Below are 24,544 nucleotides of genomic sequence, written 5' to 3' on the forward strand. Positions count from 1 at the left end.
GCGGTCCCTGCCCGCGGGGGGGAGCGAAGCGCGGCAGCCCCCTCCCCCGCCTGCCCGCCGGCTGCCGCCTTCCCTCGCCGCTCGGCCGGGCTGCGCCGCCGCCACCGCCGCCGCCTCCATCTTGTGCGTGTGTCCCCTGATCCCCCCCCTCCCCTTCGCCTCCACACGGCAGCGGGAGCGGCGGGGGCGCTGGAGCGAGCGGGGCCCCGGGGAGGGGGGGGGCTGGGGGGGTGGTGGGGGGCGAAGCGGCACCGGGGCCGGAGCGGCGGCGGCGGGAGCAGCGGCGGCAGCGGCATGAGGAGGCGGCGCTGAGGAGGCGGCGGTAGCCGGAGCGGACGGAGCCGACATCTTGTGCCCTCCCCTCCCGCCGGCGGCTGGGTGAGCCCGTCCGCCCCAGGGGGGAGGGGAGGGGAGGGGAGGGGGAGGCGGAAAGAGAAGATTTACAGAAAAAAAAGGAAAACAACAAAAAAAAACCAACCCCAAAACCAACCCCCCCAAAACAAACACCCCGAACCCAAAAGGAGGCGGCGGCACCGGCGGAGACCGCCGCGGCGGCGGCGCGCTGAGGCAGGTAACGCGCTGCGCGGGAGCCCGCGACACCCTTCCCTCAGGGGTCTCTCCTCCCTCACACACCCCCGCGCCGGGGTCGCGGGAAGGTGACCGGGCGGGCGGGAAGGAGCCGGGGGACGCCGCTGCGCCGCAGCCCGCGCGGTCCTCCCGCGTCCCCGCTCGGCGCCGGCGCGGCGGGAACGTCCCGAGGCCTCTCGCCGAGGAGGGGGCGGCGGCGGCGAGCGCCGGGGGAAGGGGAGCGGGCAGCGCCGTGTCGGCCGGGCCCCCCCCTTGCCGCCATCTTGGCCCCCCCTCGTCGCGGTGCCCGTAGGGGCCCCGCCCACCTTCTCCCACGCTATTGGCTCAGGCGGGGCCGGGCGCACAGCGCTTTAGACCCGCAGCGCCTCGCGTTGCTATTGGCGGCGGAGTCGTGACGGACGGCGGCGGCAGCCAATAGGCGCGTGGCGTTGGTCCCGCGCTCTCTCGCTCCCGCCGGCCGCGCTCCTGAGGGAGCTTCTTCGCTCCCCGGGGCCGGGCTCAGCGCCCGCCGCTCCCCTGGGGCGGGTGTGTTGCTGTCCGGCTCCCTGCTGTGCCTTGACCCGGATCGCTGACGGCAGCTGGGGCTCCCTGCAGGGATCCTGTGTCCCTGGCTGCACAGGGGAGCTCCTCTCAGGAGCTGGCACCTGACACAACTCATGGTGTGTCCTGGTTCCCTCACAGCGCTGTGTCTGAGGCCAGACACAACTCATGGCCTGTCGTGGTTCCCTCAGAGTGCTGCTGAGGCCAGACTCTCCCAATGAGCGACTCAGTTTTTTAAGTCCCCTTCTGCAGCTCCCCCCCTGCCCCAGGCATCTCTGGCCCACAGATGTGAAAGCTGCCACTCAGGAGTTCCTGAGTGAACTCCTGGGGTAGAACTAAGTTCATCCCTAGTGACTTTGTGCATTGTAGCCACATTGTTTGCTCAGTTCTGCTCTCTAGGAACCTCACCCCCTGCTCCTGGCACACCACCAGCAGAAATGAGTGATGGGAGTGTTTTGGGAAGCCAGTGAGAGGACACCTCTTTGAACTTTCTACTTTTGCATCAGCAACCTTTGTCCGTGCTGGGACAGAACCAGCATGGGATGAAATAGCATTTAACCCTGCTGAAGTCAAGTGTGTTTAGCATTTCAGCATGCACAGGTGCTGTTTGCAGAGGGATTCTTTCTTATCCGTGCCTGGGAGGTCATTTCAAGTGTGCTGGGAAGATCAAAACGTTCCTAGATTGCTGCCTAGAAGTTTTTGTTGTTGCAGACAAGGTCATTGTGTTCAGCTCAGTGTGTCTTGAGTTCATTTCATCGCTGCTTTTAAGGTGTTTTGGAGGTGGGTACCTGTGTCTCTGCTAATATCCAGGTGCATGTCTTATCCCAGGCATTCAACTCTCCTGGCAGCAATTTTCGTGCAGTTTTAGATGCTTCTATGCAGCACCAAGTAATTGTGTGTGTTACAAATGGGTTGTTTTGTGGCAGTTGGTTGCTGTGGTGGAAAGCCCACTCTGGGTGATTTCTCTAGACAATACTGATTGTTTCAACTAAAGCAACAGGAACTTTCCCCATACGCTTGCTGCTTTTTTTCTTGTCAACAGGTAAAATATCCCTTCCTTGAGGTGTTTTTTGGCTGGAATTTGCTCATCCCTCAGCACTCCCAGCAGCTGGTTGATGTCTTGGTTTTTTTCCTGAACAGAATATTAAATATGATTATGGACAGCTCATGTTAATTACTTTATCCTGCACATCTATTTGCCTCAAATATTTTCTTTGCTCATACCTGCCTGAATTGCAAGAGCTGACTTTCAGCAGTATTTTCTATTATTTTCATTCAATGATCAAGTGGCCTTTACACCCTTGTTTGAAAATCCTTTTCTTCCCTACTGGTTGAAGCTTGGCTGGGACAAGTTGCAGTTGGGTGGCTGCTGGTCAAGTGGCTGGTTAGTATCTTAAGGCAAAGGTCCTGACATTTGTCATACCTGTATTTGCAGGTGGAAATTGGCATCTGGTTAGATTGTGCCTCCAGGCTCTGTGGTCCTCTGTGTGCACACTGAAATGGCACCTGCAGCTTATTTCTCTGGGTGCAAAGAAGAGTTTGGTAACTTTTTCCCAGCAGGACACATGTTGTATCATTAGTCTGGTGGTTCACAGAGATGATACTTTCTGTCACACTTGGAATTTTTTACATCTTTCTGGGAACAAGCTCAGAACTTCTTGTGGGTGCTGGCACTGTGAGGTTGTGCTGGCACTGTGAGGTTCTGCTGGCTCTGACTCACAGTGCCAGGGGTTGTGGAGTTCTGTCCTTCACAGAGCAGAAATAAGTGCAAGTGATGGGTTTGTGTGTGTTTTCTTGTCTGTGGGTCCCACAGAAAAGGGCTGAAAGTGCAGATTGCTCTAAAGAAGGGTGAGGTGCTGCTTCAGGCCTCTGTGTAGCAACAGATAAGCTCTGGGCTGACTTATCTTCTCGAGGAGGTACATTTGTTTTTCTTTGTCTCTTCTCCTTCTGTCCTTGGTTTGTTTTTGCCTCAGCCCGTTCATTGTCATAACTCACGTTCCCATCCCTGACACCGACCTCCTCACTTGCATTACTCACTTGGCTTCCTCTCTGCTTTCCCTCTTCGCTGCCTCCCTCCTTTGCCCTCAGAGCACTGGACTCCCGTGAGCTCGACTCTGTCCTCCCCCAGCTCCAGGCTTCTGCTCTGCTCTCCCTTGTTGGGCACCTCCTTAATGTCAGGAGCCGACTCTGAAGTAATTATCTGGGTTGCTGATTATCAGTTTGTGAGGGCAGAGCCGGCTCGGGCTTTTCATTACAGCTCTGAGCAAATACCATTGCTCGGTTCCTGGTGTGGTCCTGCTTTGCTGCTTTCCTGCTTGTTCCTGTGTGGACCCTCCATGCAGAACCAACTCAGATGCCTGAACTAGTAAGTCCATCTGGATCCATGCTGCTTTTTCCCATGCTCATTCCCCTTCTCTTCCTCCTGGATACCACCAAAGTGCAGAAGGGATGCACATCCAGCACCTGCTACGTTGCTCAGTTCATCCTCTGGTGCTGCTTGAGCTTTTGTGATCTGTTTGGCATGTTGGGAAAGACACAGTCTGTCCAGTGCACATTGTGTGGAGTGGGGTGTGTAAGGATCAGCTACATCTGTGAGAGAAGGGAAAGCAAAGCTGGAGGGTGACAGTGGGTACAGTGCTGTCCTTTCCACCTGGAGAACATCCAGCATGCTTTGTGTGCTGTTGGGAGTGTAAAAGAAAAGCCAAAAGAACACAAGACGACTCTGTGGTTTATCTACTCGTGTCTGAGGGGGTGTAAAGGCTCAGCTGTCCTGGACTTGTTGGGAGTCTCAAGTAGAAATGTTGCTTTGTTCTGAGTTTTTGAGTCCACTGCTCCTTGCTTGTCTCCCTGGCTCACACTGCCCTCTGTCCTCTTCTGTTACAGGGTCTCCGGAGCGCAGCCATGAGGAAGCCTCGGAGGAGGTCCCAGCAGAACTGGGAGGGGAGACGTTCCCCCTCTCCCTACAGCCTCAAGTGCTCTCCCAGCCGGGAGACGCTGACGTACGCCCAGGCCCAGCGCATCGTGGAGGTTGATATCGACGGGCGGCTGCACCGCATCAGCATCTACGACCCCTTGAAGATCATCACGGAGGACGAGCTGACTGCCCAGGACATCACAGAGTGCAACAGCAACAAGGAAAACAGTGAGCAGCCCCTTTTCCCTTCCAAATCCAAGAAAACACCTTCCAAAGGCAAGAAGAAGGAATCCTGCTCCAAACACGCGCCAGGGACATCTTTACACTTACCCCAACCCAACTTCCGCGTGGTGGATTCCTTCAGCCAGCCGGATGCTCCCCCTCTCCCCGCCGCCTACTACCGCTACATCGAGAAGCCTCCCGAGGACCTGGATGTGGAGGTGGAGTATGACATGGATGAGGAGGATCTGGCCTGGCTGGAAATGGTCAATGAGAAGAGAAGGGACGACGGTTACGGGACGGTTTCTGCTGACACTTTTGAGCTGCTGGTGGATCGATTGGAAAAGGAATCGTACCTGGAGAGCCGGAACAACGGGGCTCAGCAGTCCCTCATCGATGAGGACGCCTTCTGCTGCGTCTGCATGGACGACGAGTGTCACAACAGCAATGTCATCCTGTTCTGTGACATCTGCAACCTGGCTGTGCACCAGGAGTGTTACGGTGTGCCCTACATCCCCGAGGGCCAGTGGCTCTGCCGCTGCTGCTTGCAGTCCCCTTCTCGCCCTGTGGATTGTGTCCTTTGCCCTAACAAAGGTGGAGCCTTCAAACAGACCAGCGATGGCCGCTGGGCTCACGTGGTCTGTGCCATCTGGATCCCAGAGGTCTGCTTTGCAAACACTGTGTTCCTGGAGCCCATTGAAGGGATAAACAACATCCCCCCGGCTCGGTGGAAGCTCACGTGCTATATCTGCAAGAAGAAAGGCATGGGAGCTGCCATCCAGTGCCACAAGGTAAACTGTTACACTGCCTTCCACGTCACCTGTGCCCAGCGGGCTGGGCTCTTCATGAAGATCGAACCCATGAGGGAGACCAGCATCAACGGCACGACGTTCACCGTGCGCAAGACTGCCTACTGCGAGAGCCATTCCCCGCCCGGCACGGTGAGGAAAGGGGCTGCAGCTGCTGGGGGTGAGAGGCACGAGCACACCGTGAAGGAGGAGGGAGAGGAGGAAGCCAATTCTGGCCCTCCCAAAGGATCTCTGAAAAAGAACCAAGTGAAATTGAAGCAAAAGATCAAAAAGGAGCCTGGTGATGTGACCAATGGGCATTCGTCTGCACCCATGGTGACCGTCACACAGATCCCCTCCTACAGGTGAGTGTGGCAGGTTTACAGAAGGAGCTGGGCAGCTGGAGCTGGATAGGGTCCATTTTGAGGACTCATTTCCTCTTGCTGTTGACCTTGGAAACACTGAGTCTTTAGTCAAGACCTAGCAGGAACTGTATTCAGAGTGGAATCGTTCCCACCAGCGTTCTTCCACCTGAGTGTCACTGGATGCTGTCACTTCCCTGCTTTGCTGAGTAGCCGTCCCAAACTGTTGTGTAATGCAGAATCCTTGGTGGTCCCTGATGGCAAACACCCATCTAGTATCTGAATTCACATGGGTGGCTGTGAAGGGGCTTTTAAAACACTTCAGGCATTACAGGTTGGCAGGCACATAGGGATCATCCCACTATGATGTTTATTTTCTGTCCTCATTTCACAGGGTCTTAATCCCTCCTTTTATCACAGAGCATATCCAACCTGTCAGTGTTGCAAGGAGCCTTGAGTTTGGCTATGTGGTTTTTCACTCCCAGCTCTCTCTCATGCAGATGTCAGTGGTGCTGGATTTCTGTTGGATGCCTTAGGAAATGTGGTGATGTGTTGCCAGTATTTTAACAGATAAGCTTTGGAAAACTTCTGATAAGGAACCACCTGTAATCTAATGAAAAGGTTAAAATGGATGATATGTTATTCTTGGACTTCCATCAAGTTGATTTTCCAGACTCCAGCTTAATAACATCAGATTTAAATGACCTCCAGGAAAGTTCTTGACACTGAAAGTAGTTTTGGAGTCAAGCCTGGGAGCTGGATTGGTGATGGCATCCTTGGACCATGCCATTGCAAGTGCTTGTTGAGAACTTCCAGCTGAGCTTCTACTGATACAGGACTATATTGTTAAAAGTAGGCACATATATCTTCACACTGGGGAGAGCCTTCATTGGACCAGCTGCACCAGACTAGATCAGAGCTGCTAGTGAAGTTCTCTCATTGGCACAGGACCCTCAAAGCTCCATCAGGAAACCTGATGGTATCACCAGGTTCTGCCACTTTGCAATTTGCTCCCTGACATTTCTTTTGCTTCCTTCAGGCTGAACAAAATCTGCAGTGGCCTGTCCCTTCAGAGGAAGAACCAGTTCATGCAGAGGCTCCACAACTACTGGCTGCTGAAGCGGCAGGCGAGGAACGGGGTGCCCCTGATCCGGCGCCTGCACTCGCACCTCCAGTCCCAGAGGAGTGCAGAGCAGGTACTGGGCCCCAGCTGGACTCATGTGGGAGGACAGACAGTGTCCATTCTGGGAGCTGATGTGCTTGATGCATGGCTGGGAAGGGGAGTGAGGGTGCAAGGATCAGAGAGTGACCTGATTTAAGTCTCTTTTGGTGTCCTCGTGGTATGTTCGTGCCTGAAGAGCTGAGTTAGTGTATCAGTGGCATATCTGTCGTGCCACTAGAATTGGTGTTGAGCCAGCAGGTAAGAGCTTTTCCCCTGAATCAGGAGACCCAGGATTATGCAAGAGTGTGCTGGGCCCTTGGTGGACTGTTCTCTTAAATGAATCATAAAGCCACGTTCCTTGCGAGTGATTAAAGATCCCCTCCTCAAGAAAATGGGTGTTAGCTCCAGAGTCCTGGCCAAATGCCAGTTTGGGTCATTCTTCCTGCAGCTTCAGTTTATGACCCTCCCATACACATTCATATGGAAGTTTAAACATAATCATAAGCTCTGGACTCCTTTGCTTCCTCCTCTGAGCTGTCCAGAGTCACTCAATCTCAGTGCTATTAAACAGCACCATAGTTGGCATGAGAAGTAGTTGGTGAAGGAATGAAGAAGGTGGACTCTGCCCTCTAATAGGGTCTGTCAGTAGGCACTGTGCACATTGTGCATGGATGTTTTTTTCTGCAGCTGGGAGGATTTGGAGGCTTTTGATTTGCATGAAGTGATGCTCTGAGTGATTAATAAGCAAAGATCTTGCCCACTCATCAGTCTGGAGCTTGGGGAGGGGCAGCACTTCCTTGGTGTATTAAGTTGTTACTTCACCACAAATAAGTTCTTAAAAACAAATGTCTTACCAAATCATCAATTGTCCTCTCTTGGCAATCATGTGAAAGTCTGTGCACTTCAACTATGCCCTTAGAAACCATTTCAGAAGCTACAGGTTTAGGAGAGGAGCTACAGGTTTAGGAGAGGAGGAATGATTGCATTGCAGAGCCACTGAAGTGTGTCTTGGAAGGTGTGTGCTCATCTCCCAGCGTTGGCTGTTCCTTTGTGTTTTGGTGAATCTCTTTCTGCGGCTCTGTTTCTTATTGGTTGATAAGAGGATAATAATAGCTCATTTCTGCCTTGGGCTGCCTCTTCAATGCACAGCAGCCAACAGAAAAATTTCCAGCCCCTGTAATGAACTCAGATACAAAAGCAGAGGGGGGGTGTAAATGAGCAGGCACTGAAGTGTTTTCTCAGAATGTAGCTACAGCATGATTTGTGTCCTCTTGACATACACAGGGTGTCAGGAGGATGGGGAGACACTTTTTTCAGTAGTGGCCAGTGCCAGGACAAGGGGGGATGGACAGCAGCTGGAACACAAAAAGTTCCGCTGGAACACAAGGAGAAACTCCTTTGGTGCTGAGGTGAGGGAGCCCTGGCCCAGGCTGCCCAGGGAGGGTGTGGAGGCTCCTTCTCAGGGGGTTTCCAACCCCACCTGGACACGTTCCTGTGCCCCCTGAGCCAGGGGAACCTGCTTGAGCAGGGGCTGGGGCTGGAGCAGCTCTGCAGGGCCCTTCCAGCACCCACCATGCTGGGATTCTATGATTTAGGCCTAACTCCACAGATAACAAACTCCAGCAAGGCTGGTGGTGTGTTCATCAGACAGCTAAAGGCTGTGGCAAGGAGCAGATGTAGCCCGAGCAAGAAACAGGTAGAGAGGAGGAAGACCATGGCAGCCATTCACAGAGGTCACCTGGAAGGAGGAGGAAAAGCAGAAAGCCAGTATTTTTCATCTTCCCTCACTGCTACTGCTGTGTCTTCCAGAAGGAGCAGGATGAGAAGACCAGTGCAGTGAAGGAAGAGCTGAAGTATTGGCAGAAGCTGCGGCACGACCTGGAGCGCGCGCGGCTGCTCATCGAGCTCATCCGGAAGCGGGAGAAACTCAAACGGGAGCAGGTTGGTAGTTTTGCCTGTCACATTGCTGCACTTGGCTTCAGTCCCACGGGTGCTGCAGGTGGCAGAGGAGGGACACAATGGTTTTATTGAGCTTTTTCCTTGAGTCTTGACTGTTGGGTGTGCAGAGCAGCCATCTCTTCCCTGTGGCAGTCAGAAGCTCACGCTGCTCAGCCTCTGTCCTCAAACCTGAGACTGCTTTTGAGGACAGAGGGTAAGCAGTGCAAGCCTCTGGAAAATTGAATGTTCTGCAAAGTGTATTTGCATAAGTAACAGTGGGTTTGATTCCTGACCTGCAACATCTCTGCTCTTGCTGTTCTGTAGAATAGAAGCTGGGTCTCCTTTCACATCTCAGGATTTTGGTAATGCCTGCTGCAGAGAGAGACCCCAATCACAACTCTGCTCCTCGTTTCTAGAGCTAAGAGTTCCTGTGTTTTACCCTCGAAGTACATTTTAAGATAGGGACCTTTTACTCAGTTCTCAGTTTCCTCTTTGATCTGTGTGCAGTTCTCCAAAGTTGTACCACTTACGGTTTCTTCTCATGCTTGCCAGCTTTGCCTGCTGAGGATCTTAGTTTGCCATACCTGGCTGGTTGCTGCAGCCATGACTCTGCATGAGTATCTTAAGTACAGCTTCATGAAAGACTTTCCCTGTACATGTGGCCTCGAGCATTGCCTGGGTCCTCTCAGGCTGTCTGCAGGGATCTAGGCAGAAGGAAAGCAGCAGTCTCAACAATCACAGCTCTTCTGCAAGCTCCTTTTTCATGGCCAGAAACTGCCCACAGCTTTTCTGAGGTCCTTTTGATACCAGCACTGATTCATTTGATGCATTGTCCTTGATTTATAGCAGTGGCTCAGGCCTGTTTGCTGTGTGGACAGAGTGTAGGTAGGAGGATCAAAAACAAAGTCACTCCTGGGCTTTGTTTGCTTTTGATATCTTGATATATCCCAATCACAGTTGGCTGAATCCATGAAAGCTTGTTGAAAGTCTGGTGTGCTTTATAAAAGGGTAAGATATCACAGATAGTGTATCTAGTTGGACTTCTATCCCAGCCCAGCTTTTAAGTGAGTGGAGAAGGATCCCCTGAGTCTTTGTTCAGTGTCTTCCCCGTTTTGGGGGAAGAGTGTGGACTTTATACCTGTCTTCATTCATTCTCTCATTGATACTGTCTTGTTGCTTAGCACAGGAAGTACAGTTGGCTTTGTGTAAACAGGCTTGCTTTCCTTTGCCACTGAAGTGGTTGATTTAATGACATAATGAGGGATTACAAGATCAAAGACAATAAAACGTTAAGGGAGAAATAAATACTTGTGTCTTGTTCCAGTCTCCTTTGAACAGATTCAGTGTAAGAGATCAAACCTGTGCCACCACTTGTGTGCTTGAGATCAGGCAGCATTAGAGGCTTCATGAAGGATGTGAGAAGCTGCATGAGGAATTTGCAGACATCCAACCACTGTTGTTGTGCCTCCAAGTGCAAGAGCTTATCTCTTAAACTTTGTTTGTGCTCTCTAGTCTCGTTATGGCTGCTGTTGAGCATGTGAACGCCTACAAGTTTTGTATACAGTTGCTAATTGGCATCATAATATCTTGAGGCAGTTTGCCAGGCATGAAAAGCTTCTTCCTGTTTTCATTTTCAGTTGTATCATCCTTATGTTTTTTTTCCTGAGGTTTCCTCTTGTTTTGGCTTTCTGAGCTTGAATAAACTGGAGTTCCCCCTACAAAAGCATTGGATTGGGCAGTTAGGCTCTGCTGAAGAGCATCCTGCACATGGAGGGGACAAAGTGTTCACCACTAATTCCTCAGCAGTGAGTTTACCAGGCTGATGATAGGGTAACCAGGGGTTTCCACCACCCAGCAGAGCTGGGGTAATGATTGAGGAGAAACCAGAGGGACACACTGCTGACATAACCCTGTCCTTGATAACTGTGCTCCTGGCTGTTTCCCTGTTCCCAGGTGAAGGTTCAGCAGGCTGCTCTGGAGCTCCAGCTCACCCCTTTCAATGTCTTGCTGCGCACAACGCTGGACCTGCTGCAGGAGAAGGATGCAGCTCAGATCTTTGCAGAGCCCGTTAACCTGAATGAGGCAAGTCTCTTTCCTACAGGCCTCTAATGGGTCATAGATGAGGTACTGCTGGGCAGAAGCTCACGTGCTGTCATAGCCCTGGAAGCACAAACCACCTTCTCCAAAGCTGCTGGTGGAAAAACGATTCTCTCAAAGAGGACTCACAACGTGGGTATCCTTCTGGGCCTAAAAAGGATACTGCAGGAAGCTTCAGCACATCTCAGATGAGTAATGTTTTATGGAGCCAGGATGTGTCTGCCTTAGAATCATAGTGGTAGGGGTGGGAAGGGCCCTGCAGAGCTGCTCCAGCCCCTGCTAAAGCAGATTCCCTTTGCTCAGAGGGCACAGGAACGTGTCCACGTGGTTTTGGAAACCTCCTGAGAAGGAGCCTTCACACCCTCCCTGGGCAGCCTGGGCCAGGGCTCCCTCACCTCAGAACCAAAGGAGCTTCTCTTTGTGTTCCAGTGGAACTTTTTGTGTCCCAGCTGATGCCCATCATCCCAGGCTGAACAGCCCCAGAGCCCACAGCCTTTCCTCCTCACACACATGTTCCATCCCGTCAGCACCTTGGTAGCCCTGCACTGGCCTCTCTCCAGCAGTTCCCTGTCCCTCTGGAGCTGAGGAGCCCACAACTGGCCACAGGACTCCAGATGAGGCCTCAGCAGGGCAGAGTAAAGGGGGAGGAGAACCTCCCTCACCCTGCTGCCCACAGCACACCCCAGGCTGCCACTGCCCTTCTTCCCCACGAGGGCACACTCCTGGCTCACGTTTAGTTTGCATCAACCAGCATTTCTGTGGCACATTCATTTCTGTGACTGGCTGGCACAGAAGGGAGCTGCTGGCACAGCCCTGTGCCAGTGCAAAGGGCATTCAGAGCGCTGCTGCTGCTGCTGCTGGATGAGCTGCAGTTGGCTAGTAAATGGTTTTTGTAATTGTACAGGTTTTATATGTTTAGGTTCCAGATTACCTGGAATTCATTTCCAACCCAATGGATTTTTCCACCATGAGGCGGAAGCTGGAGTCCCACCTGTACCGAACGTTGGATGAGTTTGAGGAAGACTTTAACCTTATAGTTACCAACTGCATGAGGTATAATGCTAAAGACACGATTTTCCACCGAGCAGCTGCCCGGCTCCGGGACCTCGGGGGAGCGATTTTGCGTCACGCGCGGCGTCAGGCTGAAAGCATCGGCTTTGACACTGCTGTGGGGATTCACCTGCCTGAGTCACCCAAAACCCAGGACTTTTACCGCTTTTCTTGGGAGGATGGTGAGTGTCAACCTTTCCCTTTTGTCAGGCAGGTTGTAACTGTGTTCTAAGCTCTGAGTGTGTCACTCAGCCATCGTAGAATCGTAGATTAGAATCGTTACGGTTGGAAAAGACCTTTAAGGTTCATCGAGTCCAACCACTAACCCCACACTGCCCAGCCCCCCGCTAAACTAAACCATCTCCCTTCACTCTTCCAACCTCTTTTGATGCAGTGGATAACATCCTCCTCCCAGAGAACCGGGCCCACCTCTCCTTGGAGGCCCAGCTGAAGGAGCTGCTGGAGAAGCTGGACATGGTGAGCTCCATGAGGTCCAGCGGCGCCCGGACGCGCCGCATCCGCCTCCTGAGACGGGAGATCAACTCCGTGCGGCAGAAGCTGTCCCAGCAGCAGAGCAAGACCCTGCCCAACGGGGAGCCTGTGCCAGGGGAAGAGGGGCTGGATAAAACGTCAAGGGAAGGCGATGAGGAAGGGGAGAAAGGTGAGAGGTTGCAGCTGGGTTTTAGCTTCTACTTTGTAGTGCACGTCAGCAGCCAGGACCTGCTGTTCCTCCTGTCTGTGGCCCTAGAGTCGTGCAATGGTGGGGTCAGAAAGGACGTGCAGAGCTGCTCCAGCCCCAGCCCCTGCTCAAGCAGGTTCCCCTGGCTCAGAGGGCACAGGAACGTGTCCAGGTGGGGTTGGAAACCTCCTGAGAAGGAGCCTCCACACCCTTCCTGGGCAGCCTGGGCCAGGGCTCACCTCAGCACCAAAGGAGCTTCTCCTCCTGTTCCAGTGGAACTTGTCCTGGCACTGGAAACTACTGAAAAAACTGTCTCTCCATCCTCCTGACACCTACCCTTTAGGTGCTAAGTGCTGATGAGTTACCCCCTCATCCTCTTCCAGACTGAACAGCCCCAGGGCTGCAGCCTTTCCTACTCACACACAAGTTCCATCCCCTCAGCATCTTGGCAGCCCTGCCCCGGCCTCTCTCCAGCAGTTCCTTGTCTCTTGAGCTGGGGAGCTCACAACTGGACACAGGACTCCAGATGAGGCCTCAGCAGGGCAGAGTAAAGGAGGAGGAGAACCTCCCTCACCCTGCTGCCCACACTCCCCAGGGTGTCCCCAGGCTGCCATTGGTTTCTTCCCCACACAGGCAGTTGCTGCCCATGTTTATTTGCTGCCCGCTAGAACTCCTCATCGCTCTCCTTGGAGCTGCTCTCCAGCAGGTCACCCCCAGCCTGTCCTGGTGACAGGGCTGTGTCTCCCTCCTCACCCTTGTGAAAGATCAGACTGGCTGTCAGTGGTTTTGGGAATAACTCTTTCTAAAATGTTGAAGCAGATTCCTTATTCCTTCAGCAGATGATGCCAAGTCCCGGCACCCTCCAACCCTGGAGCCCACAGGACCCGCCCCCTCCCTGTCAGACCTGGACTCTCTGCAGGACCCTCCAACGCTCAGACCCATCAGTGACAGCAAGTCCTTGAACCAGCTGCAGAAGAGGGTGATGTCAGACAGGGAGCTGTTTGAGAAGAAGGCCCTGCAGCGGGAGAGCGAAGCCTTCCAGCGCCTGCTGAGCGACAACGGCCTCAACGGCCTGGCCCTGCCGCCCACGGAGCCCCCCGCCAGCCCCCCGCTCAGCGGCGTGGGCCGACGGACCTCTGTGCTCTTTAGAAAGGCCAAGAATGGGGTGAAGCTGCAAAGAGGCCTGGAGTGCTCCCTGGAGAACGGGGAGGAGCATGGGCAGAGAGGGCAGCGATCCCCCTCCCGCCCTGACGGGGAGCGACAAGGTCGGAAGCGGCCGCAGAGCAGGAGCTGCAACGAGAGCGATGGAGAGAGGTCACCCAGGCAGGCAGGACAGAAAGGTAACTCCTGGGGGATTTCTGTTCCTTCTGAACCCTTGGAAACTGTGAGATAGGGATGAGGAGAGATGTCTGCAGCCAGGCTCCTCACCTGAAGCTCACTTCATGCTTGGGGGAGACGTTATGCCCATAACTGGAGGTGCCTGATGGAGCTTCGTGTCCTCCACACGTTTCTAAAAGAAGGCCAGACAAGACACATCCATAGTGGGTTGCACCTCTCTTTCCTGGTGCCTCCAGTGACAGGACAAGGGGTAATGGGCATTAGATGGATCACAAAAAGTTCCCTTAAACACCAGGAGAAGCTCCTTTGGTGCTGAGGTGAGCCCTGGCCCAGGCTGCCCAGGGAGGGTGTGGAGGCTCCTTCTCAGGAGATTTCCAACCCCACCTGGACACGTTCCTGTGCCCCCTGAGCCAGGGGAACCTGCTGTAGCAGGGGCTGGGGCTGGAGCAGCTCTGCAGGGCCCTTCCAATCCTCATGATTCTATGATTGTCTCTTCTACAGTGACTCTACATAGAGTTTCTGGTAACCTAGTTTAGCTCTGGACACCTCCATTTTAGACATTTAAAGGTACCAAGGTAAAGCTCAGGGAGGTCACTAGTAATTCTTCTCTTTACCAGTTTGCAGGGCTGCTCTAAGAGAGAGTTTGCCATGTTTTGTAGGGTAAACCAACATGCTCAGCTGCTTGCAAAGCTGCTGAGTGGCCTAGCTGGAGACTCCAAGGTCTCTGGTAAGGGCTGAGAGGTGTTGTCACTCATGGAAGGGTTTGTGTTGTCTCAGCCACTGATGGGAGTGAGAGTCTCCTGCTGCAGAAATGGTGCATTTGGTTGGAAGTATGTGGTGAACCAGTAACACAGCACCCATGTGAGAGGAGATGTTAAATGTTCCTTTTAAATCATCTGTGCTGTCAGTTCTGGGGTTTAGATACAATTAATGGGAACACGGAGCTGCTTCCTCTTCAAATTAGATCTGCAAATGAGTTTAAGCAGCTGAGATGAAATTTGTGAAGATACAAGGTGAAAAAGAACATCTGAGTGGCAGCAATGGGGTTTCTTCTTGGATCTGTGGTAACAGCCTTTGTGGGACAGTCCCCATCTGTAACAGTCCCCTGACTTAGCCCAGGCCTCAAATGTTATCTTAAAGTTCCTTGGCTGTCAGAAACTCAAGAGTGGGAGGGAAGCAATTGAATGTGGGGATGAACTTACCAGGACATGTTAAAGGAAACAAAAATGGCTTCTCCAGAGAGATGAGGGACCTGCTGTCATCATCTGCCAGCAATTAAAGCAGAGGAGAGTTGCCCACAGGTCAGAGATTGAAATGAAAGAAGGAAAAACACAGTCAGGGTGCTGGAAAATCACTGATAACCAGGCACTGACATTCTTCCTCTGCTGAAGCAGCACTGGTGGATTTTTCCTACGAGCTGCAGCACTGTCTGTGTGGTTCAGCAACTTCCACTGTTCCATTGGCTTCTCCTAACTGGAGGGAGTGTCTGGTGTGCTGAGACTGTTGCCACAGGAGCACGTCAGCGTCATCAGGAGTGTTTGTGCTCCTTGTGGCCATTCCAAATGTATGCCTAGAAAAACAACAGCAGTCTTGGCATCAGTTTACCCTTTGTATGGCTATTGGTGGACATTTGATGAGCCCCCAGGGAACCTGGGGGTAATGGGTCCCTGAACAGGGGAAGGCTGTGGTCTCCTGGCTCCTTCCACCTGCACTGGGCTTGGGGATGTTGTCAGGGGTTGTTCCACCTCTGCCTGTCCCTGGCTGTGGATCTCATCTAAGCTCAGAGGTGGCCCAGCTCACTGTGTAGCTATCCTTCTGGTGCACAGAGCAGGAAACCTGGCAGTGAAGGTGATTTCCAGTGTCTGGGGCAAAGGAGTGAAATATTCCACTCATGGCTTCAGCGACAGTTGTACCAGCCAGGGAGGAGGGTGGTGGAGAGCCTTCCTCCACCCAGGGGAATTTGCTTCCTCACTGTCTGCTCTGTGCACTGGAAAAATCTCATTTCCAGAAACTGAAGCAACAAGTTTTTCCTGGAGTGGTTTTTCTCTCAGCAGGGAGCCTGTGACCAGCTGGGCTGTGGGTTTGGAGCCCTGTTCCTGTGGGCAGGGAGCAGCCCAGCAGCCAGGCCAGGGCTGGGGCAGGGCTGAGGCCGTGGCACTCAGTGTGAAGCCTCGGTGTCTTTTTCAAATGCACTTCAAGCCAGATGAGCAAGTGCTTAGTTTTCTGGCCTCTGGGCTTTCCTGGCAAGCTGGTTGTTGTGTGAAGCTCTCCTGCACCATCCCTGGGCACTTCTCCAGCACTTGCTTCTTCAGAGACAGACTAACTTTTCATGTGTTGGGAGGAGAAATACCTTTACTGGTCACCTTTTGGTTGCAGCTGAGTTTGGGGAACTCAGTGCAGAATTCCCCTCTCTGCTTCAAGTACTCAGCATCTGTGCCATGGCAGGCATGAGACAGTGACCCTACCTGAATTTTTATGGCTTCTCTGTGTCTTCCTGCTGCTTCTTTGGGCTGATTCCAGTTTTTCTCCTCAGCAGGAGTGACTAATGGCTTCACAAAGCACACAGAAAGTGGCTCTGACTCCGAGTGCAGCTCTGGCCTGGGTGCTGGCCTGGGGTTTGAAGCCTGCAGGTAAGTGTCCCTGTGCAAAACCCTTCCCCAGGACACCTTCTGTGTCTGGGTTGGTCTTCCTGATTTTATCATTTCACTGCTTTGTTGAAACCAGCCCAAACTGCTACTTGGTTTGTGTATTGACCCTAAAGCCAGAAAGGTGCTCAGGTTCCATCCTGTCCCTGCAAGCTGTAGGTCCCCCAGTGCTTCATTTTTGAAGCAAATAAGCATCTCCTGTTTCTCAAAGTGTGGATGTCTCTGCTGACATCAAAGGAGGAGCTGCATCAAAGGGAACAAAAAGGAGAGAACTGGATTGACACATAGTTGTAACATCATTGCAGGATGCTGTCAGAACAGGACCAGGAGCCAGAAACTCACCTTTAGACAGTGTCTTGGCCTGATGGCCTCACCATATTTGCCTCTGTTTCCCCCTGTGTTAGTGAGGGAAACACATCTGAATTCACAGGGGAGCATGGGGACTTGTTAGTCAATATTTGTGTGGTGCTTTGCAGATGACAAGTGCCATGTAAATGCTTAACACAATAACTGCAAGGGGTTCACATAGTAAAAGTTACACTAGAGCTGTGTATAAGCAGCCTAATGGAAACCAAGCTATGGACATGGAGAGGAAACCCAGCAAAGACTTTGTGCTGGAGAGCATATGTGCAACTGGACTGAGGCTGCTTCTCTTGCTCAGGCAAAGCTGGTGTGATGGTCAGTGTACTTGCCCCAGAAGGGTGGTGTTGACATTTCTCCCTCAGTGTTCCTGTCATGTGAAGGGTGCACTGTACAGTAATTCTGCAGTGTTTTATACAGAGCTGAGGAATCTATTTCCTTGGCTTTGTTTTCAAGGGTTATTTTCTCCTAACACCTGCATTTCCATGTCCTTCTAACAGTGGGTTGATGCCTCCCAAGCGAAGCCGAGGGAAACCAGCTCTTTCCCGGGTGCCCTTCTTGGAAGGTGTGAATGGAGACTCTGATTACAGCAGCTCAGGTGAGAAGAGCTGTGCAGGGACTGGCATCCACCACCTGAGCCAGGGGCAGCAGCTCTCCATGCACACCAGGAACCAGTCCTGTGCATTTGTTACAAACCTAGGTTACTGTATAAAAGGACTTTCCTGCTTTCAGTTCTGCTGCTTGCCCATGCCCTGTGTTCAGCTCAGGTGGCTGTTTCCTGTAGGTCTGGTGTGTGCAACATGCCTGGCATTGTCTTCTCTTTTGGGATTAGTTTTCTTTAGTGATGCTGCAATACAAACAATAACTCAGAAGAGGGGTCTCTCTGGAGAGGGCTTCACAGCTGCTCCCTCTTGTATTGCTGTCGAGGGCTTTGTAACAGTCATCTTTGTCAGACTGTGCTACACATCAGGAAAATGAAGTCACACTCCTCTAGTACTCCCCAGGGCACTGTACCAACCTTCCAGCACTCACAGGACCAGATTCTTGTCTTTCTCACAATCTGTCAATCACAGAATGATGGGGGCAGGTTCCCCTGGCTCAGGGGCACAGGAACATATCCAGGTGGGGTTGGAAACCTCCTGAGAAGGAGCTTCCACACCCTCCCTGGGCAGCCTGGGCCAGGGCTCCCTCACCTCAGCACCAAAGGAGCTTCTCCTTGTGTTTAAGAGGAACATTTTGTGTTCCAGCTTAGTTTGCTGCCCACCAGCACTCCCAGGTCCGTCTGCTGGAGCTGCTCTCCAGCAGGTCACCCCCAGCCTGCCCTGGTGCAGGGGATTGTTCTTCCCCAGGTGCAGGTCTCTGCACTTATCCTTGGTGAACCCCATGAGGTTCCTCTCTGCCCAACTCTCAGCCTGTCCAGGTCCTGCTGAAGTTCTGCACGTGTTCCCATGGTAATGATTAAGTGTTTGCTCCTGCATGACAAATAGCTGGGCAATAGCTTTGTTCTGTAAACAAAAAAATAGGTGGAATTTCAGCTTGCTGCTTATTAAACCCAGAAGTTAAACCAGGATGTTTTAAGTGCAGCAGTAGTTTGTTTCAGCTGGTTGCCTCTGAGGCAATGCAGCCTGGGGTAGATGATGGTGTGGTTTCTTGGGTTATCATAACCCCCTTGCTGGTAATCACCCTCCTAAGCCATGTCTCCTCTGTCCCTTAGGCAGAGCTCTCCTGATGTCCTTTGAGAGTCAGGCTGAGCTGGAGCCCTTGGAGCTCGTGTGGGCCAAGTGCCGTGGCTATCCCTCCTACCCTGCCTTGGTGAGTACTCCCTTGCTCCTCACAGCCTGTCCCCACAGCACAGCTGGCCCAGAACACAGTGCTAAGTAACCAGAGAGAAAACTTCCCCAAATCAGACACTATCCTCTCTATCTTTTCTTACCCCTTGGCACAGTTCATTGTCCCTGTGCTCACTGTTTCAGAGCACTGCAGAGGCGTCATAAAACATTGGTCTTTTGGTGCCAGGGACAGGAGGATATCTTTCCTCTCCTGTTCACTTTGCAGATATGGGGAAAGTAATCAATACTGTTGGCATGAGAAGACCTAAACTGTGTAAAGGCAGGCACCAGCTTCTTCTGGTGTCTCATCTGCCCACACATTTTCCTCTATAGTGAGCACAGCTCTATATGTAGGTGCCCAACTGGCCTTTTGATGTGTATATCCTCTGACAACAACCATATTTAATGGTTTACTTGTTGAAATGTGAGAATACATGCATGTGTTTGCACCTAGTCCTTGGAATGATATTTCCTTGGTATTTATCCAGCTTTAGATATTTGCCTGCTAACCCCCAGTCCATAAAGCTGCTGTCAGTGTGTACCATGCTCAGTTCCAAAGCAAGGCATGACATGCAGCTGTGGCTAGAAAGTGCCAGTCCCACTGCAGGCTTTTGAGAAAGGCTTGTTAAATTATCAGCACAGATTGCTGAAGTAAGTGTGTAAGTCAGAACATGAGACAGGCTGCTTTGTTGTGCCTGCTGCTTTTAAATATATCCCTTGAGACGTGGCTCTTCCTGCATGGCTGCAGCCATTCCTCTTCATGGGTGGAACACACAGTGCTTGGGACTGCTGAGAAATTGTAGGGGGTGAGGGCAAGTGTTGTTACCATGAAAATGATACAGGTCCCTCCATCTGAGGAGCAGTGCTGCCAAACAACATGAGCTGACACAGCATGTGTGCCTGGCTGAGGCTGAGCACAGCTCTGGGGCTGTCAGATTCTGCTGAAAGCTTGACTCTCAGCCATGCTCTTACTCCAAGTGGGAGCCCAGAGGAGGGAGCAGCTATGGATCTGCTAGTCATGTTGGCCAGCCAAAGCCTTGTTTGTGTATCTAGCGAAGCTAAAGTGTGCTTTAGAATGGCTTTAAATGGGGAGATTGGCCCCCAAAAAGGCTTTTTCTTCAACAGCAATCTGTTGTGGTGGCAAAGTGTCTTAATAAATTCCTACAGCTGGCCAATGTCAAAGTCAGTCTGGTTTTTCAAGCCCTTAGGAGCCAAGATGAGGAGGCAGAGAAGGGTACACCAAGCATTGCATCCACCCTTTGTCCTTTCCTTCTCCTCCTGGGCTCTGAAATTTCTGCTTTATTTGGGGAGAATTTTGGGGAGAATTTGGGGAGAACTTTTGTTGTTACTTCTCTCCAAAATGACTTTACAGTCAGCCTTCCCCTGGCCTGATAAACCTGCCACTGCTTGTTGAGACTCTCAAAGCATTGGGCCTGATTCTGATTGAGTAGCATCAGAAATCTGCTATTTAAATGCAAGTGTAAATTCAGCCACGTCGCTGAAGTCGACTGAACTGCCCCAGAGTGGAGCCGTTGTGCCTTTGTTGTGTGAGTTTGGAGGGAGGGAGGGAGGGAAATCCTCTGCTGAGCACAGCAATACTTGAGTTTGCATGAAATTACCCATTGGCAAATGCATCTACATCCCCAGAGAGCCACAGACTTCTGTCCTTTCCCTTTCTGAAGATGAGGTGCTTGGTTTTTGGACTGACCCTTCCATAGCCAAAGCTTCAAGGACAGGAAGGTTCTTTGAAAAGAGCCCCTGAGACAGGCCAAGCAATTTTTGCTTACACATCCTATGTAGATTTTGTTAAGCCTGAACAGACTGAAAGAACAGGGTGGGGGGGAAATGCATCCTCTGCAGTACTTGAAGGGGTTTGTGCTTAAATATCCTTTCCCTGTGTCACCAGATCATCGATCCAAAGATGCCACGTGAGGGTTTGCTCCACAATGGAGTCCCCATCCCAGTGCCACCCATGGATGTGTTGAAACTGGGGGAGCAGAGGCAGACAGAGGCAGGAGAAAAGCTCTTCCTTGTCCTTTTCTTTGACAACAAGAGAACCTGGTGAGTGTGTGCAGACAGGCAGGTGAGTGCATGGGAACCTGTGGTGAGTGCTGTGGCAGAAGGAAGACTTAACAAGGTCTTTGGGAGCAAACAGGGATGTTGATGATGATGATGGTGATGTTACATGTAAATTAGAGAATTTAAACATGCTGCAGTCAAGAAGAGTCTAAATAAGGAAGCCAGTCTGCCTTTCCTGGCCCAAGAGCACGACATCACACTTGCACAGTGAGCAGCAGCCCAGCACCCTTCACCCAGGGGTCACATCACCACAACAGTACTGAGGCACACAAAGAGACAGTTTTGCAGTCAAAATCTGCAGCAAATTGAAGAGACCGTTGGAGGGTTGGTCAGCCCCTGTCCCAGGCTGCCCAGGGAGCTGGGGGAGTCCCCATCCCTGGAGCTCTGGTGGGTTTGGCAGTGGCAGGAAGGGCTGGGACTCCAGGAGCTTCAAGGGTTTTTCCAACCCAAGTGATGCTGTGAGTAGTTTATTACAGCTCAGGGAATCTCTCCTCCTGACATGCACATCAGGGGACAGAAGCACACATGAAGAAAATGAATATTCATGGAGATCTAATGCATATGCTAATGGGCTGCAAAACTGCCTGAGGCAAGCGTGAACTTTGGGGAGAGGTCTCTGGGGGTCGTTTGAGGGAGACTTGCGCTTGGTTTGTCTGTGTATGGTCACAACTCACAACTGTTTCTGCCATTTCTGCTTTTGGAACTCAGCCAGCAGAGCTGACTGGCACCCAAACTCATCTTGCTGGTGCAAAGTTGACACCACAGGGCTCTTTCCTTCTCTTCTTTGAACCAAGGGGGAGCTGTTCCTCACCAAGCTTTGCTTATCTCGTCTGTCAGAGAGGGTCTGTTCTTCCCTACTTTGTATCTTTGGCATCATTTGCACTCTCCTCTTTATTGCAGGCAGTGGCTTCCACGTGACAAGGTCTATCCCCTGGGTGTGGATGACACAGTGGACAAGCTGAAGATGATGGAAGGACGAAAAACCAACATCCGCAAGTCGGTGCAGGTGGCGTACGACCGCGCCATGATCCACATGAGCCGGGTCAGGGGGGATCACCCCTTCCTCACGGCCTCCTACCTGTAAGGGATCCAGCTGGATGCTCCTCCTCCTCCTCCTCCAGACCCTGAGCAGACTCTCCTGCACTGGCTGGCCATGGGATGTTGTTCCCAGCAGCTGTCAGCAGCTCCTCAGAGAACTCTGAAACGTGCCAAAAAAAGAAAAGCCTGTCCAGCTTCTTCCTGAATGTGTCTCGCTGAAGAGCTGGCAGGAGATGAAACGTGGAGTCTGCAGGACCAGGAGTTCAGGTAGCTAGGAGAAGCTGCCAGGTGATGGGGAGCCAAGGGGAGCTGCTGCAGTGAGCACAGCACTGGGATGTTCAGACCTCCTGCACCCTCCCTCACTCCCCACCTCCCCCTCCCCAGGGGTTTGGAAGTCAACCAGCCCTGAGTGATTCCCAGGAACCTGACACCACTGTAAACCCAATCAGAATCCTTTATGGAAATCCCAACTGGACTTTCTGTGCCAAATTTACCCTGACCATCATTGGCCTTGTCAGTTTTTTGTTATTTAAATGCCGTTGATTGTCCCATCCCATTGGAAAACAAACCGTGTTCAGGTGGATTCCTCAGTGTTCAGGTGGATTCCTCCCAGTGTTCACGTTGGATTCCTCTCATTGCATCTAGACACAAAAAAAGCTTGAGCTATTTTGGTCAGCTGCCCCTCTGCTGCACACACTCACATGCACAGATGCACAGAGCTTTAAATATGAAAAGCAAAACTTACCTGATTCTGTTTTGACGTGTGTGTGTGTGTGTGTGAGGAGCTGCTTTAGTAGTTTCACATTTAAATGCTGATTTCTGTGGCTGTGCTTGTTCCAGTCACGTTTCCCACCGTGGGTCAGTACAGTAGGGAGTTGAAGCAAAGGCAACTTCTTCATTTGCAAGAAGCAAAACGAATCTTGGAGGTGCCTGATGAGCTGGAGCAGCTTGGCAGGCACCGAGGTTGATCAGGGTCGGAGGGAGATGCATCTTTTGTGTTGCTTTTCTGCACACTTGGTGTAAGGCTCCTCTTCCTTTCTTTCCTTTTGTTCCCTCTCTAACTTTTTGGCTGGGTTTGGGTTGAAACCAAGCACTAAGTAGAGCACACAACCATTTTGCCTTTTCACCTTTCTCCCCCTCCACACACACACATCTCTCCCTGGTGTGTGGGGCTCCAGGGTTGTCACCCATGAAAGCCCAAGTGAACCCAGCTCTGCAGACAATCCCTCCTGGCTTTTTGGAGGGGGGGGGGGGGGGTTGCATTGTAAAAATGGGGACAAAATCTTGTCAACAAAACCTTTTCCCTTAGCCAAGGACTTTATGATTTCTCTGAGCTCTTCTGTTGGTTAATCCCTTTTTGCTTTCCTGTTTGAAGAACCAAAGGTGCAGAGCAAGATTGTAGATTGAATAATCATCACTTCGCTTTTTAACTCAGTATTTTTTTATTGGTTTAACTTTTTCATACTGAAAGAGAATGTGGGGGGGGAGGGTCACAAATAATAACGAGTAATAAGAATTAATGAATAGTGGGGACTAATCACTGCCATTTCTACTTGGTCTACTTTTGTAAAGATACCACTTCTTATACATTGGGATGTGGAACCACACTTTAAGGAAGATTTCTGTAACATATAAGGGACGGGGCATAGGATTTTGTATAAATAAGAGTTAAAATGATGCCCCTGGAGTGTGGCTTAGGGAAGGATGTTGTGTATATAGTTGTAAAATACTGTTCTAAATTATTTAGACCTATTGTCACCATTCTTGGAAGTCCTCAGTTGTGTTGCTGGGTCTTTTATATGCACACAGTGTAATTTATTTAAAGGAACATACACTTTTCCAGGTGATAGCTCAGCTGTGGACGTGTGACCTGTGTATATGTTTGAAGATCTTGGGCTGGGGCTTTGTTTTTTGGGGGGGGGTGTTTGTTTGGTTTTGGGGGTTGTTTTGGTTTCTTTTCAATGACACTTTAGAGTTTGGATTGGCTGATATCCTGCTGTTGCTACGGGACCCAAACGTTACTGTCAGTCTGCTGTAAAGCACAGATCGCTCTATTTATTGTAGAAAGTGAGTTTATTTGCTTTCTAGAGTTGTTTATATCAGATGGTATAAGAGAGGTAAGAAGAAAATCTATGCTTATAAAGAAACAAAATGCTAATTTTACCTACTATAATCTGACTGTCTGAGTCTATATTTTCTCTCTGAGAAATAAATGTTCTAATGTATATAAAAACAAAAGGCCAAAGGAGTCCTTGCTTAGCAGAGCTGGCCTGAGCTGTGAGCACAGCACGGACTGCCAGGGGGTGTGATCCATCCCCCTCGTCCCAGATGTGAGCAGGGACCTGTTGGAAGGGGCAGCAACAGGGAAGGGACACGTGGAGGAATTCCTTGTCCTGCCTTGAACATCTCCCAGAGGTGAGTTTCATAAAATCCCAGAACAGTGGGGGCTGGAAGGGCCCTGCAGAGCTCATCCAGCCCCAGCCCCTGCTACAGCAGGTTCCCCTGGCTCAGGGGCACAGGAACGTGTCCAGGTGGGGTTGGAAACCTCCTGAGAAGGAGCCTCCACACCCTCCCTGGGCAGCCTGGGCCAGGGCTCCCTCACCTCAGCACCAAAGGAGCTTCTCCTGCTGTCTAAGGACACTTTTTGTGTTCCAGGGCCCACAGCCTTTCCTCCTCACACACATGTTCCATCCCCTCAGCATCTTGGTGTCCCTGCACTGGCCTCTCTCCAGGAGTTCCCTGTCCCTCTGGAGCTGGGGAGCCCACAACTGGCCACAGGACTCCAGATGAGGGGCAGCAGAACCTCTCTCACCTGCTGCCCACACTCTTAACACACCCCAGGCTGCCATTGGCTTCTTCCCCATGAGGACACACTCCTGGCTCATGTTTAATTTATTATCAAGCAGGACTCCAAGAAT

At 51.6% G+C, this 24,544-nt stretch overlaps 1 protein-coding gene across 7 annotated transcripts; it reads left to right on the forward strand.

The window, feature by feature from the left end:
• The first annotated feature begins 22 nt into the window (after positions 1–22).
• Positions 23–22,209, forward strand: BRPF3 (bromodomain and PHD finger containing 3). 7 transcript variants are annotated; one of them, XM_062013747.1, is made up of 13 exons: positions 23–571; positions 4,012–5,414; positions 6,451–6,607; positions 8,383–8,514; positions 10,465–10,593; positions 11,528–11,840; positions 12,053–12,319; positions 13,174–13,677; positions 16,209–16,305; positions 17,181–17,278; positions 18,395–18,492; positions 20,416–20,570; positions 21,489–22,209. In XM_062013747.1, exons 2-13 carry the CDS (start codon positions 4,030–4,032, stop codon positions 21,670–21,672), a joined length of 3,519 nt encoding a protein of 1,172 aa, XP_061869731.1. In that variant the 5' UTR covers positions 23–571; positions 4,012–4,029; the 3' UTR covers positions 21,673–22,209. The 7 variants fall into 7 exon arrangements, with proteins under 7 accessions (XP_061869731.1, XP_061869732.1, XP_061869733.1 ...); XM_062013748.1 differs by having other exon boundaries at positions 23–567; XM_062013749.1 differs by having other exon boundaries at positions 23–378.
• The last annotated feature ends 2,335 nt before the right edge of the window (positions 22,210–24,544 follow it).

This window comes from Colius striatus, chromosome 22, assembly GCF_028858725.1.
Source record: "Colius striatus isolate bColStr4 chromosome 22, bColStr4.1.hap1, whole genome shotgun sequence".
Lineage (NCBI taxonomy): Eukaryota > Metazoa > Chordata > Aves > Coliiformes > Coliidae > Colius > Colius striatus.

Excerpts from the sequence above, each read along its gene's own strand:
- BRPF3 (XM_062013743.1), top strand. Across the intron at positions 6,608-8,382 it reads CCCAGAGGAGTGCAGAGCAG|AAGGAGCAGGATGAGAAGAC; the intron begins GTACTGGGCCCC and ends TGTGTCTTCCAG. Across the intron at positions 18,493-20,415 it reads ATCCCTCCTACCCTGCCTTG|ATCATCGATCCAAAGATGCC; the intron begins GTGAGTACTCCC and ends CTGTGTCACCAG.